At 38.3% G+C, this 21,244-nt stretch overlaps 1 protein-coding gene across 14 annotated transcripts in view; it reads right to left on the minus strand.

The window, feature by feature from the left end:
* The window catches only part of dock9b (dedicator of cytokinesis 9b), a 124,656-nt gene that overhangs the window by 12,044 nt on the left and 91,368 nt on the right, over positions 1-21,244 (minus strand). For 5 of the 14 annotated variants that reach the window (XM_017426825.3, XM_017426827.3, XM_017426822.3 and 2 more), the window contains exons 26-48: positions 18,545-18,616; positions 18,305-18,451; positions 18,008-18,091; positions 17,802-17,913; positions 17,161-17,339; positions 16,777-16,884; positions 16,462-16,573; positions 16,157-16,287; positions 14,487-14,744; positions 14,141-14,255; positions 13,977-14,043; positions 11,914-11,961; positions 11,329-11,465; positions 8,594-8,709; positions 8,347-8,484; positions 7,070-7,252; positions 6,858-6,971; positions 5,173-5,388; positions 5,019-5,076; positions 3,833-3,939; positions 3,189-3,311; positions 2,513-2,626; positions 2,347-2,352 (exon numbers count right to left, since the gene is read on the minus strand). In XM_017426825.3, coding sequence (XP_017282314.1) covers positions 2,347-2,352; positions 2,513-2,626; positions 3,189-3,311; positions 3,833-3,939; positions 5,019-5,076; positions 5,173-5,388; positions 6,858-6,971; positions 7,070-7,252; positions 8,347-8,484; positions 8,594-8,709; positions 11,329-11,465; positions 11,914-11,961; positions 13,977-14,043; positions 14,141-14,255; positions 14,487-14,744; positions 16,157-16,287; positions 16,462-16,573; positions 16,777-16,884; positions 17,161-17,339; positions 17,802-17,913; positions 18,008-18,091; positions 18,305-18,451; positions 18,545-18,616 — 2,745 coding nt within the window. The remainder of the gene's footprint in view (positions 1-2,346; positions 2,353-2,512; positions 2,627-3,188; positions 3,312-3,832; positions 3,940-5,018; positions 5,077-5,172; positions 5,389-6,857; positions 6,972-7,069; positions 7,253-8,346; positions 8,485-8,593; positions 8,710-11,328; positions 11,466-11,913; positions 11,962-13,976; positions 14,044-14,140; positions 14,256-14,486; positions 14,745-16,156; positions 16,288-16,461; positions 16,574-16,776; positions 16,885-17,160; positions 17,340-17,801; positions 17,914-18,007; positions 18,092-18,304; positions 18,452-18,544; positions 18,617-21,244) is intronic. The other 9 variants (XM_017426832.3, XM_017426829.3, XM_017426833.3 and 6 more) reach the window with 5 other exon arrangements.

The raw sequence follows: 21,244 nt of genomic DNA on the forward strand, positions 1-21,244 counted from the left end.
TAATATACTGGAACAAAAAGTCATAGCTGAAAAAGCGTTTCATTATTCAGTTTTTATTGATGTTAGACGATGATCCGATGCATGTAAAATTAATAAGGTGACGAAACACTCCGGTGGCCCCCCCACCTAGAAAATGAATCCGGCGCCACTGTCTGAGTGTCATCTGCATATAAATGAAACAAGATGTTAAATCTTCTAAAAATAGAACCTAAAGATCTAAAGATGTAAATGGAAAATAAAATGGTTCCAAGAATCGATCCTTGGAGAACTCCACATGTGAGAGGAGCAAAGGGGGAAGCAAATTTTCTGAGGCTTACAGTGAAACTCCTGTCAGATCTAAACCAGTCCAGTGCAGAGCTCTTGATACCACAATATTTAAACCTTCATACCTCTGTCAGTTTCACAGTTATTTACAAACACAAAAAAAGCAGCAGAAGCTAACTGAAGCACTTCTGGCGCTGCCTGAACCACAAGGAAATTTTAAAGAGTGGAGTTGTTTTAAAACAGCAAAATGCTATTTGACTTCTCCGAGTGGACTTAATGTTCATGTGTGCCTCTATGACATTCTAGAGACTGAAACCATTTGAATAAAATGGCAGCAATTCAATTTGGTTTTGACTGCATTCAGACTAACTTTTAGCTTAGCATCAGTTAAAACTAGGTGGTTACATCCACTGTATAAAAAGACATAACCATTTTCAATCAGACTAAACCTTTCCTGTTTAGGTCAGTAAAGATTATTTCTATTTTTTAAATGCCTGAGTAATAAAAGAGATTTTCTTTGTTCAAAGTCACAGGTTTACATACACTAGGATGACTATTACTAAGCAATTTAGGAAAGCCAAGATGAAGATGTCATAACTTTGGAAGCTTTCGATTGGTTAGTTGACAACATCTGATTTAATTGGAGGCACACCTGCAGATGTATTTTAAGACACACCTCAAACACTTCTTTTTCTTTGTGTGACTTCATGGGAAAAATCTAAATAAATCAGCCAAGATATCAGGAGGAAAACTGTTGGCCTCCACAACTCTAGTTCATCCTTGGGTACAATTTCCAGATGTCTGAAGGTTCATTTGTTCAAACATTTATACACAAGTATCACCACCATGGGAATGTCCTGCCATCATACCGCTCAGGAAGGAGACGGTTCTGTGTTCCTGAGATGAACGTGTTTTGGTGTAAAATGTGTGAATCAACCCCAAACTAAAGCTGAAGACCTTGTGTAGATGCTGCTGAAGCTGGTCAGAGAGTCATTATCCACAGAGAAACAAGTCCTGAACCAACATGAACTGAAAGGAAACTCAGTGAGGAAGAAGCCATTACTCCCAAAGCATTATAAAGAAGACAGATTACAGTTTGTAAATATGCACAGAGACAAAGAGCTTCATGTTTGGATACATGTCCTGTGGTCTGATGAAACTAAAACTGAACTGTTTGGACATAATGACCATTGTTAAATTTGGAGGAAAAAGGGGGAACCTTGTTAGCCTGAGAACACCATCTCAACAGTGAATTATGGAAGTGGCAGCATCATGTTGTGAAGGTGTTCTTCTGCAGGAAAGACTGGTGCACTTCACAAAACAGATGGCATCATGAGGAAAGAACATGTTTAAATATTGAAGCAACATCTCAAGACATCAGCCAAGAAGTTAAAGTTTGGACACAAATGGGTCTTCAAATGGACAATGACCCTCAGCATACTGCCAGATTAGTTACAAAGAGGCTTCAGGACAACAAAGTCAATGTTTTGGAGCGGCCATCACAGCCCTGATCTCAGTCCTATAGAAAATTAGTGGACAGAGCTGAGAAGATGTGTGTGAGCAAGGAAGCCTACAAACCTGACTCAGCTCCACCAGTTCTGTCGGGAGGAGTAGGACAAAATAGAAATCATTTTAGGAATCATAACTGACCTAAAACAGTAAAGGTTTAGCCTGATTTAATGAGGAAGAATGGTTTTGTGTCATTTTATACAGTGGATGTAAACATCTGGTTTCAACTGAGTAACAGGTAAGATACTAATTGTACATAACCTTTCCACAGAACCCCACTTTGAAATGTCTGAAACATTTCTTTAACTAAACTGTAGCCATCCTAGACATAAGGATTTGAAAGAACAAGACAAAAAGACAATAATTATAAAGGAAAGGGACTAAATATCAGCTTGTTTGCTAAAAGATTTAGTGATATTTATGCGCACACATGACATCTAGTTTACTGAGATTAGTGGAAATCTACTCTATCTACTTGCCAGTTATTGGACTAAATCACATCAGCCTCTAAAAAAATATAACAATGTAATCATGTGTTAGAAGACCGAGGACCAACACCTCCTAATTACTTACCGCAGCCTTGGAAGGCAATGAAAAAAAAAAGAAAAGTTTCTGTTAAAAGAGTCTTTTACTAAAGGACAGTTTGATTCAGATGCTCATTATCAATGCACATACTGGGTTTACCACACCATGAAATAAGATGATTGTTGTGCTTTTAATACACCCTTCTGAACCTCACCTGTCCAAAGAAGGCCACTCTGAAGTATGTGCCCAGCAGCCTCTTGCCGGTGTGCATCACCTCCATCACTTTAGTATAGGCCCGGTGGAGCGTGTCGTACAGATGCGTCAGTTTCTGTTTTACACATTTGGAAAACAAGTTGTAAAAACTGTCATGACCAATAACCAAGATTGAAAAGTGTAAAGAAGAATTTATGTACCTCACTACAACTGTATGCTGTATGAAAGAATATATGCTTTCACTCAGAAGGGTTTTTTTTTTAATTTTTTGCTGAAGGTTAGAGCCTCCAAGCAACAGGAACCACTACAAATCATTAACCCTGATGTTTAAATGAACTGTCAGAGGTCTTGTTTTATTGTAGGTAACTGTAGATATCAGAGATAAAGTCCAGGAAAAGGGAATGTGAAGGCAAAACTTGGGATTTAAGTATTACTTAATCCATCTCATTTGATGAGTGGGATTTGATTTGCATTATAGTTAATAAAACTAAATTCTCTTCAGTAGTTGAATTAACTTAAGAGAAATAAGAACTGTTTATTTTATTATTTTTAAGTCAGCCAGAAAATCAGAGTTTTTTGTGTTTTTCACAACTGGCAGTAAATTCAGTCAAAATAAGAGTAGACAGCCATATTTTGTCTGTACACCCATTGGGAGCTGTTATATCACGTTAATGTACCTCAAAGTCCCTGCGCTCTTCGTAGATGGGAATGATGAGCCTGTAGACATCAGCGATGAGCTCATACCGCTCAGCTTTCCACAAACCATCAGCACACTCCTCCAGCAGCTCCAGCAGCACCTCCTAAACACACCCACCCACAGAAAATATTATTCTATAAATATCACCCGTCACAATGCTGTGTCAGCTTAAAATATTTAAGACTTTGCCTATACAAAATGCAAAGACAGCAGACATGGAATGGAACAGACCCATCGTTGTCTTGTATTTTATTGGGGCATTAAGCAGCTCGTAAAGAGAAAAAGTTGGCACACAAGATGGAGGGTAAAAGTGCTTTTTATCTTTTTATTGTTACAAAAATGTTGAACAGCTTGTAAAATTTCCCTCATTCTCCAACCATCACACAGTTATCAGTCAATCTAAAGTCAAGAGTGAAAATCCAACTTTAAAGTATCTGATAGTGTATTTTCATCCACTTGCTCTTTTTTAACAGGAATAAAAGCTGTCCTTGATGGTTATTGCACATCAAGTCATTTCAACTGAAAGACCATTAAAAAAAGCTTGGTCAACATTAGCGACTGGCAGGTACACAAAGAACAAAGTACAGGAAGCAGGTAGAAAAGATAAGGATATAAAAGTCCAACCTCACTGAAGTGAACATCCTGCATCCCTACGTCCTCCATCATGGCCGCCTCCTCGTCAATGTTTGGGGTGATGACACGGAAAGCAGAGCAGCCCTGCCTGAACATGCCTAACATAAGGAATGAACCCATGAGTCAAACACAATAAAAATCTTTATACATACACACCCATACATACATACATACATACATACATACATACATACATACATACATACATACATACATACATACATACATACATACATACATACATACATACAGACAGACAGACAGACAGACAGACAGACAGACAGACAGACAGACAGATAGACAGATAGATAGAAACATTAATCAATTGGGGATCAAAAGTGAAATCTATCTCTCTCTCTCCATATACATACATACACATATACATATATATATATATATATATATATATATAATGACTCTTTAGAAGTTCTATTCCATATATAACGCAAAGGAATATGTTATTTTAATAATGGCACTAAGGGATCTCCGTATCATAAAAGTAAGGCGATCTGTAGTAAGATCTTTAACTCTCCTGATTTCGCTCAGCTTACAATCAACTGTTAACTTTAATTAAAAACCTACCACATGTTACAACAAATCACAATCAATAACCAGGAAAATGTCTGATGAATGAGTAAAAGACACACAGTAAAAATCCTATTTAGAGCATGTGGTGTCGGAGAGTATTTAACCACATGAACCCTTGACCAAATGCTCATGTAGCAGTTGGAGGTGAATGTTACTGTCAGTTAGCAGGAGAAATTTCCTTTTTTCAGTTTTAAAGATTGTTACTTTATACATCTTAAAACACATTAAATTCCCTTTTTATTTATTGTTCACAGTTTTCTTATTGATTTACAATTATAATAGAATGAATAACAGAATTAGTAGCTTTACATTTATTGTACATATTTGTGTTTTTAATAAGCATAAGATGAGTCTTTAGGCTCATAATTCATCAATCAAAAAGGTCAACACACCAGAAAGACCATAATGTGTTTTCCTTGTGTTTAACAGTTTATTAATCAGTCATTTCAGGATAATCTTTCTTCTTTGGGAACCTAGTAACTCATTTTATGGCCTCTGTAAATGGAGATTAAAAAAATATTGGCATATAGTTTATTGAAGCTAAGATAAGCACTACCACGAAATGGCCACCCCTTCATCCTTAACTCACCTTTTCTCCACAGGTACTCAGAAACGAGAGCAGCAACGTGTACGTAGCACATGGCTGCCTGCAGGTGAAACAAACAAACCCAGAGACAAGACACCAGTTAGCCCGACATGACATAATGATTAAGAGTTTCATGTGGCACATTTCAAGTTCAAACCTCAGAAAGGTCGCTGTTCTTGTTGTGGATGCGAGCCATGCTGTCCAGCCAGGTCTTGCGGAGCTCGGGGGTGCTGGTGTAGGACTTGGCCAAGCTGTACTGCAGGTCCACCAGCATCTCGGGGTCGTTCTCATGCTCCTTCATTTGCTCTGTGGCCATCAGCACAGTCCTGATGCGTTTGGTCAGGTCCTTCACATCTGAAGGAAACGCTGTATGCTGCAAAGCAGAACAGGAACACATCAAACTTGTTTATTTGCAAATAACCAACAAATTCTATGTAAATAAACATGTAGTGCAAAACTGATGGTGATGTAAACGTTTATAAAACAGCGTTTGCATGAACTGCTGTGAAACTTTTGAAATGACACCAATCCATTGCTTGGACTAGCCATTAGCTCATCAGTTTGGTCAGACACAAACAATATTTCTCCAAACTGAGGTCATTCAAAGGCCTATCTACAACAGGTAAGCTATTACTTGTACATGCCTTTCCGCTGAACCTCAGTTTGAAAAGATCTGAAATATACTTTAAGCTTTTTGTGAATAGATCCAGAAATATACCCAAACTAACCAATATTCAATTACACTGTACCAAAATTATGATAATATGAAATTTCAAAATATGACTTGTCTTGTTTTATGTTTGAAATGAAGCTACTATTTAGCTAATAACTTGAGAATGCATCCAATATTTCATACTTTTTAAATTATTGTTACCTATTCACCGATCTGTGTTTGTTCTTTGGGTTCATACTAGGCAAATAAAAGCTATAACTTATTTAACATTAAAGCATATCGCTCACCTCCTTTCATACAAGAGATCATCCTGAGATCATCTTATGTTAAGAAATGATGAAGTTAAAGACATTTTCATCAAAGTTTATAAATAAAAACGTGCAAGCTTGCGTTCAGAGCATATGTTGTGAATTATTCTCATAATCATATCAAATTCTAGCTCGATATCTGTAAATTTCACTGAACTATACTCAGTTTTATGTCAATTTGACTGACATCAAAAGTTAATCAGTTGTAGGTGTACATCCAATAATTACTTCCAGAAAGTTTCAATAAAATCCACCAAGTTGTTTATGAAATATTTTGCTAGCAGACAAACAGGGTCAACTCAAACAGTTAATGCCAAACTTTAAAGCAACATGTAGTACTCAGAGTATGTGCTGAGTATGAGTCTCAGCTACTGTCACACCACATTTTAGCTCAATATCCGCAAATTTCACTGAAATACAAGCCGTTTTTGTGTTTTGTAAGGTCTGTTTGCTGTGGCAACCACTTTGAATTGGGTTGAGTCGAAAAGTTAATCAGTCGTAGATGTGCATACAATAACTATTTTCTGAAAGTTTCCTTAAAATCCACACAGTGGTTCATGAGATATTTTGCTAACAGACGTACAAAGTTGACTTTAACAGGTAATGACAAAGTTTTAAACAAAGATCCTGTGCAATCAATTCTTCTTGAGGCATGTGTTGGGAAGAACTCTCAGCTACAAGCACACAAAGTTCTAGCTCAATATCTGTAAAACTGACTGAGTTATACCCATGTTTGATTATCTATGGCGTCCATTTTGTATTGAGTTGACTCCAAAAGTTAAACTCATCATAATCTGCCTTTGGCCTTTCAGCAGCAGGGAAATAATAATCTGCAACAGAGCATTACAGCACATTCCTCACTTTAATGCTCTTGTCACTGTTGGCGCAGTTGTTGACGATAGAGAGGGACTGCTGGAAACGGGTGCTCCCAATGCCGATCACATCAGCGATCAGCTGACTGACAGCAATGACCACCTGGGGGAATAAGAATGAATACAATCAATCTCCCACTAATGATGTTAAACAAGTAGTTTTTAGTAAAGTCACCACCCAAACATAAATATATCTCATACCTGCAGGTGTGTTCGCACAAAGGACTTGCGGCCTGTGTAGTCAAAGTTACTCTTCATGAGGAAGTAGAGAAGATGGGCGGCGTCACTGCGGATGGAGCTCAGTTTGGAGTTACAGCACTTGAGGATTTCATAGCAGAGAGAGGCGCACATGTCGGCCCGGCCGTCGAAAAAGGTACAGGGGAACTGGGGGGGCGTGGATGTGTACTTTTAAGGTCACGTTAGGGTTCAATCAGATTAAAGACCTGTTCACACCTGGCATTAACACGTGTTCTGTCTGACTCAGTCACAAGCGGTCAGCTCCAACCACGAGTGTTCACACCTGTTATTAAAGATGTGTATGGAGTGATCTGATCGCAGTTTAGGACCTAAACGCAGCCCCATCACACGTTAGTTGCTGTTGATGAGCAACTAACCGTATCTGTTGATGTTTCAGTAAAGATTTCTAAGGATGCACTGCTTTTTTTCTTTTCTTTGTTTTTGTGGTGACTTTCACATGGCTTCTTCTTCTTCTGGTGGTGTTCACTGGCGGTGAACACCACCAGACAACTATATGGTGCATTACCAGCTGCACCGGTAAGCCAACTGAAAAAAAAACTACCTCCAGAGTCATTTGACTCACATTTGTGTGGAGTTATTTAGTACACAACCCTAAAAAGCTGAATTCCCAAACAGACGCTGCTCAGACTGTTGTTCTGTGATTGATGCAGCACATTCCAGCCTACAGTTACCACAGCGAGTCCAATCAGCTCTAAAACAATCAGAACAAACTAAAAAGAAACTCACCAGGAAGTTCTAATAATCCATCCTGATTAATAAAATCCCAACATAAATCCCAGACATGTTTTTGAGAAGGATTCAGAAATTAAAACATTTAATTTAAACTTTTAGCCTAAAAAAACAACCAAATAAAGTCCTGTCTTCAGAATATAATATGGCTGTTTAATTATTTTGAATCAACTGGCAGCCAAAGCCATTTTTTTACCCCAAGACATCCAGGTAATACATATGCTGCTTGTTTGGAGTCACATCAGTTCAGTAGGAGGTCCTACAGCTTGGCTCAGGACAGATTGTGTTCAGACTACCAAACAGATGTGGATAAAAGAAGTTCAGACCACCTCTGAAGGTGAGCTTAGTGGAAGCGTTTTTAATTGCGCATTGAGGGCGTTCTTGCCTGTATTTAGCACTATCCAAAAGCAATCGGACCACCCAGGACAGATGTTAGTGCCAAGTGTGAACGAGCTCTAAGTGAACCAATGAAAGGAGGTCAACAGCTTCACCTTGTAAATGAAGGTCCGGAGTGAGGTGAAGACTTGTTTGAGAGCCGCCTCTGACTGGGAGATCTGCAGGAAACACAGGTGCACCTGGAAGACTTTCTTCATCAGGGGGTTGTGACCTAGATCTGAAGTCAGCTGGGTCTGAAAACACAGGGAGGTGGAGTGTATAATCTTTCACATACTGCCAGTAACAAAGACCTCATCTGTTGGGGGGATGGGGGTTGTATGTGCAGACTGCTTTTGTTAATACCTTGAATCCCATGATGAAGGTGCTGAGTGTGTCCAGCACAGTCAGACAGACCTCTGTAGAGACGTTGGCCTCCAGCAGACTCTGACTGTTTACATCTGCTTCTGTATGGGAGTACACTAACAACACAGAAACAAAACCAGTCTCAGAGAAAATGCTTCAGCTTTACTGCTATTCTGATTTGTCACGATGATCATTGATTATTTGAAAATTGATTTACATTCAATTTGAAGAAATCTGCTTTTTGTTTTGTTTTTTTAAGTCAAGCAACTTTTGACAAAAGATCATTTCATAATGAACCATACAGTATCAAACAATAATTACAAATACAAAAAAAACTGTAGTGAATTAAATCATTATTGGACTGAAAAATTAACTGTATTCACTTAGATTTAAAATAAACTGAAGTGCAATTTTTGTTATGAATAAGTGTGACAACAAAAAATTACAGGAATGGTTAAGAATTTCATTGTAATTGCAACTCATTGCCACTAGAGGTCAGTACAATATTATTTGATTTTCATCAATTAGCAATCTAATCTGTAGGTTGTTTTTTTTTAATCATCCAGGTAGATTGTTGTGATTTCTTCCCATTTGGTTTTTTATTGTCTCCATCAAAAGGCAAAAGGTGAGCAATGATGTTTTTGCCTGGGTCTCTGTGTGTATGCATGTGTCTGTTAGCAAAATATCTCATGAACCCAGGAAGAGACTTTAATGAAATTCTCAGAAAGGAATCATTGGAGGTACATCTACAACTGATAAACATTTGGGGTCAACCCCATTCAAGATGGCCACCACAGCTAGTCAACCTTAGTAAAAACAAAAAATCTATAAACTTAGTCAGTTTTACAGATATCAAGCTCAAATTTGGTGTGGGATAAGCTGAGAGTCATTCAAACAATACTTTGAGAGCTAACAGATTGAAACAGTTTTGTGTTTAAAACTTTCCCACTAATTATTTGGATTACCTCTGTCTGTTAGCAAAATATCTTGCAAACCACTGGATGGATTTTAATGAAACTTTCATTATTAACCACTTGCATACCTTCAAAAATAATAACATAAAAGACAGAGGTAGCTCTCTAGCCAGCATCTATCTGGTGTTCGACTCTTGTTGACTCGTTGGTGAACACCATTCGCAAGGGAGTCTCCAGAATGTTTTTTTTTTCCTTGTACGAGAGGCTTGCGGTCTTGTCCATTGAATTCTGTATATGTTCAATTGATTTGTGAGACAAATTTTCTCTGAAAATATTTGCAGAGTTCTGTTTCATTGGAGGCATCTTGAACCCTTTATAATTTCATTGCAGGCGACTAGAACCCTTCCCCCCTTCTTGTTCTTGTTGTTGTATTTTGAATCTTGAACTCTCCTATGATGGAAAAATTCTGAGGCTGCAGCCCCAAATGTGTAGATCTGAAAACCAAGCCGATGATAAGCAATAATTATTAAAAACCTGGTCCAAATCTGTCTATCTTCATTCCTAAAGTGTATTACTTTAGAATAAATTATAAACCTGGAGGTATATGTCTAGGTTCAGGCAGATACAATATGGGCAGGGGTGGGCAATAAAATAATGTGCGCGGCCAAGAGTGCAAACCGAGCATTCAAAAATAAGCTGCTACTTTATGAAAAATTGGCCACGCAAAACATAGCAGCACGCCTTGCAGGTTGCTGAGTGCCGCAAACACTCAGTGAGACAGCAACTGAAAATTTGCCAATTTTTTTCAAAAGAGTCGCCAACAGTCACGATCTAATGAGATACTATTTTATCACACCAACATATGTGTATGTGAGGTACTTGTGATGTACAGAATTTTTCCACATGACCAATAAACCTGTGGCAATCTGGCTTTGCCGAAGATCACGGTACATACACTAAAATATAAAATCTGTAAAAAGGAGATGTCATTTTTTCCGCTTAGAACCAAGTTTTTCAATACTCTATAGCAGAGGTCCCTAATCCCCGGACCACGGACCGGTACCGTGGGTCATTTGGTACTGGGCCACAGAGAAAGAATAATTAACTTACAGTATTTCTGTTTTTTTTATTTTCTGAACGACATTTATTTTGAAAAACTGACCGGATTCTCTCCACTATATCCGTCTATGACTCACTCTTGATGCGTGTCAAAACGTTTATCGAAGTCAAAAACAAATGTCTCTGGAACCCCTAGATGCGACCATCTCATTACTGAGAAACAGGCACAAGGTTCCCACTGATTCAGCATTATGGTGAGTTGTATTCTTTGTGTACTTTATATTTGTGGCATGACGTTGCCGTATTAACCAAAGAACATTTGGGGGAGGAGAGGGTGTTATTCCTGTTGATAACGCAATACCAGGACGCAACTAACAAAGCTACGGGGACATGTTGGATCTAAGTTTTTTATGTTTTAAAAAAATACCCGTTTTCATGCCGGTTGTATCATTTTATTTTGTTGTATTTATCCATGGAGCTAAAAGGGTTGGGGACCACTGCTCTATAGAAATGCAAGTCAGATAACATGACTGGTGTCCTTTAAACATATATGTTGCACAATATTGAGAAAAGAATTCAGAGTCTGGGGGAAATTTGGCATTTAAATGCCCTAACCCTGACGCAAATTACCCTTCTGAAAAATTCCCAAATTTTACAGAAAAGGGATTAATTTAATAATCCATAATAATTTGATAATTAATAGGTTAATTTATTTCTTAAATAACATCTGTTTGTTTTTTAGTTCCAGTAGATCAAGCTTACTGTTATTGATGGTGTGAGAATTCTCCAGAGTTCCCAGTTGCTGCAGACGAGCATGCAGAATCCCTGCCCTGTTACGAGACACAGGCAGAGTCAGAGACTTCCTGTCTGCAGCTACAGGTCCTGCACCCTCCTGGCCCCTATTGAGGGGGTGGTGAGAGAAAGGGAGACACTTTGAACAGTAGGTCTGAATGTTTTACAAGTCAAAAAAAAGAAGTATCAAAAGAGATCAGATTGAAAGAAATTATGCAATTCTCATTTTTATTTGTCAAACAGACGGTTTCATGTTGTAAAAAGATAAAGAGCAGCAGAGAGGTGAATGAGTGGATTAGGTGTCATGCATTTCATCAAACACAAGATTAAAAACTAAGTCTCTTACCCATGCAGGAGGGGCTTATGGCCACAGCAATTTTCAGAAAACAACTTGCCAGCAGTGTTACAAATAAGAGAACAAACCAAGAGCCAAGGGTTAAAAGATTCTGTGTAGGTGTGAGTATTGTTATCATACAGATGAAAGACAAATTTAGTTTCAGTTCAAGAATTAATACAAAAAATATGTGAGCCAAACAGAAAAAAAACTGACTCTACCTGGCAATGAATCTCTTCCCCATGTATCTGAACTGATGGAGGCAGATTCTGCAGAACGAAACAAGAGGACATCATTACTGTTCAAAACACCTCACGCTCAAACCAGATTCAGAGGTTGTTCGGTTTATTTTTCACTATGAAAAGTGGGCGATCATGTTCTCAAATGCCCCATTCAGAATGTGATAAAGATGTAAATAAAAACAGAATGCAAGGATGTTGATGATTGCAGATTTCATACACCAATATTTTTTGCACAACAGAACACAGTAAACATGTCAAAGGTTTGAACAAAGAGATTGTATCATTTTTAGGAAAAATATAAGGTATTTTAAATTTGAGGGAAGCAAAGCATCTTAAACAAATTGGACAGGGGCAACAAAAGGTTGTAAAAGTAAGAGGTACGATTAAGGAACAGCCAGAGGAGCATTTTGAAATAAATCAGGTTAATTGGCAACAGGTCAGTAAAAAGGACTGAGTATAAAAAGAGCATTTTAAAGAGGCTGAATCTGAGGCTGAATCGAATGTTGGTTAAAGTGCAAAGAAGAAGCCAGATGTGAACCCCACCCAAAAACGCAGCTGTTTTTTTTGGTCCAAAGCTCATTTAAAAAGGACTATGGTAAAGAGGAAAACTGCTTTCAAATGTGAAATTCTTTTTGGGAACTTTTTGGGGCGGCAGTGGCTCAGGAGGTAGGGGTTTGTCTTGTGATCGGAGGGTTGCTGGTTCAAACCCCCTGCTCCGGCTGTCTCAGCTGTTGTGTCCTTGGGCAAGACACTTCACCTGCCTTGCCTACTGGTGGTGGTCAGAGGGCTCGGTGGCGCCGGTGTGATGGCAGCCTCACTTCTGTCAGCCTGCCCCAGGGCAGCTGTGGCTACAATGTAGCTTACCGCCATCAGTGTGTGAATGTGTGGACGAATGGGTGAATGATTGTAGTGTAAAGTGCTTTGGGGTCCTTGGACTAGATAAAGTGCGATATAAGTACAAGCCATTTACCATTTACCACAGAAGCCATGTCCTCTGCACTAAACAGGAGATGGTATAGGGGTGCATTAGTGCCTATGACATGGGCAGCTTACACATCTAGAAAAGCACCATCAGTGCAGACAACTATATACAGGTTTTAGAACAACATATACTCCCATCCTTGACAATATCTTTTTCAGGGAAGGCCTTGTAGATTTCAGCAACAAAGCTAAATCACAGACTGCATCCATAACAGCAACATGGCTTCAAGAGGAGAAAAGTCCAGGTGCTGAACTGACCTGCCTACAGTACAGACCGAATGAAAACATTTGGCAAAAAATCCAGGCTCTAGAAGTTTACAGACTGTAAATAAAGAAGTATGGGATGGGATAATTCACAGTGGAAAACGTGGTTGTGTCCCTTTTTTTTTTTTTTGAGATGTGTTGCGGCCATAAAATTCTAAATTACTTTCCTTTTTCAAAAGAACTGTACAAATTTGACATATTTACTAAAGATTTGCAATCATTACATTCTGTTTAATTTAAATTTTATACAACGTCCCAACTTTTTCTAAATTGATGTTGTAATTGCTATAGACACACATTTTTTTCCAGAAGAAAATACATTTATTGAAATTAAAATAGGAAAAAACACTAGCATTCCCTGAAGGAATGCAAATATCCCATCAACTTGTATGCCAAAGTTTTGAACGATCTTGCATTTAGCACTTAGAAGTATGTGTTGGGGATGATACTCAACTACTACCACACAACATTTGAGCTCAGTATCTGAGAAATTCACTGAGTTGTAGCCATTAATGCATTTGCTGGAATAGATTAGCTATAAAATCAATGTTAATAAATGTAAATGTCTATGAAATGACATTTGCATATAAAAAGTTTTAAACTAAATTTGTACCCATGAACTTAATTTCATTTATTTTAATTAATCAATTCCAATACAATAAACATTTTTCAAGTTGTAGCTTATAGGAAACCTCTTGTTTTAATGCATTTTTAATAGTAGAAAGAAGGAATTGAATGAATCAAAGGAAAGTCATTAGCACTGTTTTTAAATGCCTATGTAAAGAGGTTGTACTTACTCTATTAATGTAAAGAAGTCCATCAACTCCGATGGAGCAGCTTTGTTCCAGTAAGCAAACAGGGCCTCTGAGGGTGGTAACATAAAAACCAAACAGTAAATCTAGACTGTTATTGAACAGTTTGTGTCAAACTAAAAGATAAAATCCCAGACTTGATTTCTTACCTTCTGACATGCTCTTGAGGATGTGCAGGAAGCACATGAGCAGGTTTCGGATCTCGTCTCGGTCCAGTTTGTCACAGCGCAGCACAGTGCTGCCCAGCGCTGACACACATTGGTTCTGATGCACACGAACAAAACAAAAAGACGAGAACAATTTACAAAACTGTGATCAGTAGGAAAGGTGGCAAGAAATCTGAACTCCAACGAAACTGAGCACGGCACTCAAAAAACCCAAATAAGAGGAAGAAAGAGTCAAAAATTGGGATACTGCAGCAACATCAAGTGCAGATGCTTGATGCAGGATACTCAAAGGTAAGGAATGCAGTATAGCAGTATACAAACAGAGTACTTGTATGGGAGTATTTTCCTCATGAGTTCCATCCACCCTTCGGCCTGCAGCTGCTTTGTTATTCTCACTGTCCAGCTGCAGGTCAGGCAGAGGCACAGTGAGAAGAGAGAAGTCCACGGTGGCCCGCTTTTCAGCCCGGTTCACAGGCTCAACTCGCTCGTCAAGGTCAAGAAAGAGAGGCGGCACGTTGACCGAGTGCCTCCTGGTGAACCTCTCCTTTCGCTGGGTGGTTGTGGAGCAGAGAGGAGAATGGGAGCTCTGGAGGGGGGAGGTTTGGGCATCCAGGAGTGCAGATAACGTAAAAGTAAAAAAAAGAATCACTGAAAATGTTAGCTTTTTAAATTGACTTTTTTCCTCTTTTTCTTCATTTTTCAATCTCTGTGATCCACAACCCCAATTTTGACAAAATTGGGACATGTAAAATGTTAATAAAAACAGAATGCAAGGATTTGCAAATATCCTAAACCCATATTTTACTCCTAATTGAACATAGTAAAAATGTTTAAACTAAGGAATTATACCAATATTAGGAAAAGCAAAGTATTTTTGAATTTGATGGCAGAAACACATTTTCAAAAAGTGTGGTAAAAAAAATTAGGTGGTACAAAAAGACAGCTGGAATAGCATTTTGCAACTAATTAGGTCATATAGCAACAGGTCAGTAAGAGGACTGAGTATAAACAGAGCATTTTTAAAGAAGCTGAATCTCTCAGAAGTAAAGATAGGCAGAGGTTCACCAGTCTGAGAAAAACTGTGACAAAAAATAATAGAACAACTTCAGAATAATGCTCCTCAACAAAAAACTGGGAAGCCTTTGAATATCTCATCATCTACAGCAAATAAAATCACAAAATTATTTAAACATTCTGAAGAAATCTCTGAGCTCAAAGGACAAGACTGAAAGTTAACATTGTATGTCTGTGATCTTCAGGCCCTCAGGGGCCACTGCATTAAAACAGGTCTGATTCTGTTCTGGACATCACTGCATGGCCTCAGGAACTCTTCCACAGTGTAAACACAGTTCACTGTACCATCCACTAATGCTGCTGAAAGTTCTAAAAGGCAAAGAAGAAGCCAGATGTGAACACCATCCAGAAACTCTGCTGTCTTCTCTGGACCAAAGCTCATTTAAAATGGACTGAGGCAAAGAGGAGAACTGTTCAATGAGTCAAAGTGCCCAGACACCCAAGTATTTAACCCTCCTGAAGCCCACAAAAGAGTGAGAGGAAGACAGATAGAGAAGTCCTTGTAACTTCGGGTCAATTTGACCTAAAGTACTTATGTGCCCAAATATACAAGGTACCCTACTACCCAGGTCTTACGATATCTACCCATGTACTCAAATACTAACAGTATGTACCCAAGGAGCCAGGTTCAACTACATGGTTATTAGTTTATATGCGGCAGGAACTAATAATGGATATCCACCATATGATCAAATGAAAAGCTGATAAAAGATATTTCCTGTTTTTTGACTTGAGGAAATTTGAAACTATGAGAAACTTATTCATAAGCAAACACTCAACTGTTAAGGACACCCTCATTATCGCACTAAATAAACACATTTGCTTCATTACAGTAGAACTGATGACATAAAAGCACATAATCCAAACCAGTGGACCTTTGGTAGAATATGAGATGATAAGATGACAAATTCAGCGGTGGCCTACCTTCTCCAGTGAGTTGGTCTTGTCACTGTTCTTGTCCAGAAGGCTGTTGGCAGAGTCGGTGGACGCCAGAGAGCCTCTGGAGTCAGCGTGATGAACTGAGCTCACATTGGGAGTAGAGCTGTGGGGTGATGCTGATGAAGAAGAGCAAGGGAAACTGAAATTAATCCATCAGTATGACAAATAAGTTTACAATCAGATTGTACTAAAAATGACTGTGACCACACATTGTTTAAAAAGTAACAAATAAGTTTTTAAAAAATGGCACTGACTATCTGCTTATGATTGACAGGGAAGGAAAGAATCACCTGTCCCAGAGATGACCCCAAACACATCTTTGTGGAGAGCATTCTCTATGCAACTTCCAGGTTTCTGAGGGGTCACCGTGGAGTTTGGTACCAGAGAGTCCTCCCTTATGTTCTGGGAAAGAAAGGATCTGAGTGACCACTTCACCCTGGAAATTAATTATCTTAAAACACATTTTTTTACACTGTATTTAAGAGAGTGACTTGCTAAGTTGACATGAGCCTAATAATAGTTGTTTTTGGCAGGCACTGATTATGATATGTGCATGAGAGGGGAAAGCTGCCATTTAATTTCCAGCCGGGAGGTGTCAGGCTTACATTGTGGTTGCTGAGAGGAGCTGAATCCTTGATATCAAGTCTGTAAACATTCTCCTGAAGAAGGCCGAACAGAGGCAGGTAAAGAGTGGCCAGTCTGGCTTGGTGGCTCTGAAGTGACACACAAACGATGCTTAGGGAAAATTACAGCTGGCTGGAAGATTCACACGTTATTCAAACTTAACTTCAACTATTATGAAGGGTAGGAACAGGCACAGTTTTAGAGCTCACTCACAACTTCTACCAAACAAAATTCTTGGACCAGAAAGGAAAAAAAGCCTCTCAAAGGAGGGAGCCTCCCAAACAATGTTTGAAACAGACCCAGGATGTAGAAGAACTTTGGAAGACGTTTAAAGACCAGCATGACGTCAGAGATACTAAACTTACTTTCGCAGCATAGCGGTCGTCGAATGTGTGTTTAATCTTTAGTCCCTTGAGCACATGGATGGCGATCTGTCTTATTTCTCTGTGCTCTTGAAGTGCCGTGCCCACCTCCCGCAGCAGCAAGCCCACCAGAAAGTGGTTTCGACAAAAATCGTCAGTCAGGGAATAGTCCAGTTGGAGATCTGCAGAAGGCCCATATCAACAAAAACCAACTAAAAAAAATTGCATTTGTGTGAACGCTGAGCAAAATGACTGCTTAAAATTGCTAAAGAAGCTGAAACTGAATTGGAAAAGTTAGAACAAGCAGAACAAATAATAAAATGAGCAGCTCACAAGCTAAACAGCTTTATTGGATCTTTTTAAATGAAAATTTAAGTTCTACTAAAACTCCTCATGCCAATCTCCATTTCCTGGGTCTGACTCAACTACAACCATGACACCAAAAGTCATAGCACACTATTCCTGACTGAGCTGACTGTTTTGATATATGAAAGGTTAAAATAGCACAAAATATGCAAAAATAGTTTGATTGTAAAAACCGTACAGAAGAAATTACAAACAGGAAAACAATAGTGTGACTTGGCATTGAATTAAAAATGCACAGCATGCATGGAACAGATGTGAACTCTGAGGTGCATTTTTACCTTGAAACCTCTGTATTCTGCCTTTTCCAAAGGGCATAGGCAGATTGAGGGGCACGTAGTGCTCATGGTTGCAAACAACACGCAGGAACTCAAACTTAAATTCAAACAAAGTCTGGGAGAAAGGTAGGACAAAACACATTTTAAAACTTCATGTTATGCTTTAAATTCTTCCTTAAAGCCTTTAATAAAACCTTTAAAGATGTCACCTTGGGGTCTCCAGGCACAAAGCAGTTCATGTAGTTGTTGATCTGCTTGAATACAAAGCCTCTGTCCATGAAGGTGGAGCAACGCTAAGTGGGGAAAATAAAATGGAAATTTCCCAGATCAATTTTTCACAAATAACCAGCATTTACTTTAGGTACTAAACAGAAACAATCTGAAGACTGGACTATTTTCACAGGCCTCCATTTTCTTTGTCATCTTCTTTTCAAGCTCAAAAAAGGACGTTTTTTTAAATGTATTAACCAATTAAATGTGCTGCAGGAGCTTGAAGGCGTGCCGACCTTGATGAAAACTGCCAGGCTGTGGTTGGCATTGCGAGAAGCATCCAGGTTGTCCTTGTATTTCTGGGTGATGTGCGGCATCAGCATATTGACCAGAGTCTCCACTGCATGGTAGAAGGAAGCAGAAAAGCGTTGGTTCCTTGAGAGCTGGACACACAAAAGAACAGGAAAAAAAAAAGATTAACGTTAGGTTTAAAATGGATGCCTTGAGAATGAGAAAAAAAAATAAAACAGACCTACCTTTACCTTCCCGCTCTCTAAGAGATAATAAGCCATGGATTTTACCAGAGCTTCAAAGAAGTACCACGAGTGCTGCAATATAATAAAAAGTCTGTGAAACAAAAGCAACCACAGTATTTATTTATGTATACAGATTGCAGGTGGTGGGCAGAACCATATATATATACTTGTGTTTTTCAGAAACTTTCTTTACCCTGATTAAATCTAAAGCCTCTGTGTTTCACTAGTTTAAGCCACATCTGTGCTGACATTTCTGTACTAATATTAGCTGCATTCTGTACGTTGGTGGGGTAGCATCTCAATGGGCCGCAACTGTTGGGAGACTAGTTGGTAACTCAAAAGTTAAGAATAAAAAATTGCAAGAAAATAGGCAGGCTTACAACTGTGGTCTCGCTGAATTTGGAGCAGCTGTGCGGCCACAATTTGTGCAGCCATTGTTTGAAACTTGGCCCATTTTGGTGTGTAAAATTCTTATGCTTCACACATACTAAACTGAGACAACTTTCCAGATGCCTACACAAATCGCTGCACCTACTTTAAAAAGAAAAATTGTTGCACAATTTCTTTAACAAGCCTCCAAAATGTCTCAAAATGTGAACACATCACAAACATTGCAGAAGCTCACAGTCTTGTTGCTTGAATTTTTAACATGTTCATAATAATTGTGCAATAAATTTTCTCTTAAAATAGTAAAAAGTTGTCATAGGCTTCTCAAGCCCCACTCAATTTTGTCCTGGATGTCTCAAACCCATCTCAAACTCTTCTCATTTTAGTTTTGTAAACTCTAGAGTGCTGTATCTGTATTTTGACATCTGTACGAGAGCTCTTCTTATGACAGAAAACATTTGCGGCTACAGCCCTGAATGTCCAGGTCTAAAACCACGCTGATGATAAACAATAACTAGAAACATTGTTGATAAAATTTATAAGGCGCTTTCCACTTGATGTGTTTAGCTGTTAGTAGTGGAATAATCTCCTATCACACCAAACTAGCTTAAACTCTGTAAAATGGAGTGAGTCATAGCCATCTTAAATTTTAAAAAGAGATTGTAACAATCTTTTAGCACTCGAGTATGTGTTGGGGGTTACCGTCATCTACTACCACAACACATTGTGGCTCAAAATCTGTAAAACTGGTGTTACAGCCAGTTTTGAATTTGCTAAGGTAGCTGTGGTGGAAATCTTGAATCAAGTCAACTCAAGAAACTTATGAGTTGTAGAGTCACTTCATGAGAGTTTCATTGAAAACTGTTTAGTGGTTCATGAGAAATTAAAAAAGCACAAAAGGTTAAATAGAATTTAAACAATTTTCCATTGTATCTTATTGTTTGGTTTATTGTTTTTGGCAAATTACACTGCTTTGCTAACCTGTTTAGAGGTCATTAACAATAAGAACCTTCACTGAAATGCATTGCTTCCTGTGCATTTCTATGACAAGCACAAATTATTAAAAAACTTGTTAAAATCTGCTTCTCTTCATTTTAAAAGTGTACTCCAGTTGACTATATCACAAACTTAAGGGCGGCTGCCAAAGTGGGTACAAAGTGAGCCGAGGCGGGTACAATGTGGGCGGAGGTGGATAACAAAACTTATTTGCATGGCCAAAAAAAGTTTTACAAGACGTATGCATAAAAATTAGCTTTGATTTTTAAAAAATTGGCCACCGTGTTTTTGGTGGCCATTTTTTGAAAATCACAACTAATTCAGAATTCAGTCAGACTGCAATTGGAATTTTGTCTATTTTATCACAATTTTGAGTCGCCAACCAGTCTCCAATACCCACAGGTAAATGAGATGCTACTTTTAACAACATTTTGCACATTGGTTAGCACTTACTGCTTTGCTAAAGTCGAGTAGGAGAGCAAGTACTGACAGAGATTAAATTAAATGGAGTAGCACATTTTTTCATCTCCAGGTGGAAAGGAAACTGTTCCTGTTTAAATTATCGAGGGACAATAGATAACTAAAATCAACTTGGTACAAAACTGTGACAGAAACTCAGTGTCAGCAGTTGAATTAATGAAACGCAGGACAGCTTTTGTACAGTATCACTTCAAGAAATACATCTTCTGTTGTTAACAAGCACTGCAATCCTTCCTCCTTTACTCTTGCCGCTCTGTTTACAGTCCACACAGTCTGAAAGCCTAGTAGCAGCAAGTTGAAGTCTGGAAAAGGTTTCTGCAGCCAGGTTTCTGGTTAATGTTTAATATTGCATTCTGAATATTTCCACTGTTTCTTCAACAGTCATTGTTTTGTTTTTGCCAGGAATGCTACATTCCCCATGACAACTATGGGAACAGATGGATTAATCCTCCCTGTTTGCTCTCTGTTTAACTCCTGCCTTTCATCTGTGACATCTCCACTTCAGTGCAGCTCAATCAGATGCTTCCACATTCTTCCCTTAAACTCTCTTGCTGCAATGACTACTTACCATAAAAAACAAAATTTCAAGGGTGCTGCATAGACTACAGGTGCTGGTCATAAAATTAGAATATCATGAAAAAGTAGATTGATTTCAGTAATTCCATTTAAAAAGTGAAACTTGTACATTATATTCATACATTACATACAAACTCATATATTTCAAATGTTTATTTCGTTTAATTTTGATGATTACAAATGACAACAAATGAAAATCTCAAATTCATCATATCAGAAAATTAGAATATTACTGAAGACCAATAAAAACAAAGGATTTAT

This window comes from Kryptolebias marmoratus, linkage group LG23, assembly GCF_001649575.2.
Source record: "Kryptolebias marmoratus isolate JLee-2015 linkage group LG23, ASM164957v2, whole genome shotgun sequence".
In the NCBI taxonomy this organism is placed as follows: domain Eukaryota; kingdom Metazoa; phylum Chordata; class Actinopteri; order Cyprinodontiformes; family Rivulidae; genus Kryptolebias; species Kryptolebias marmoratus.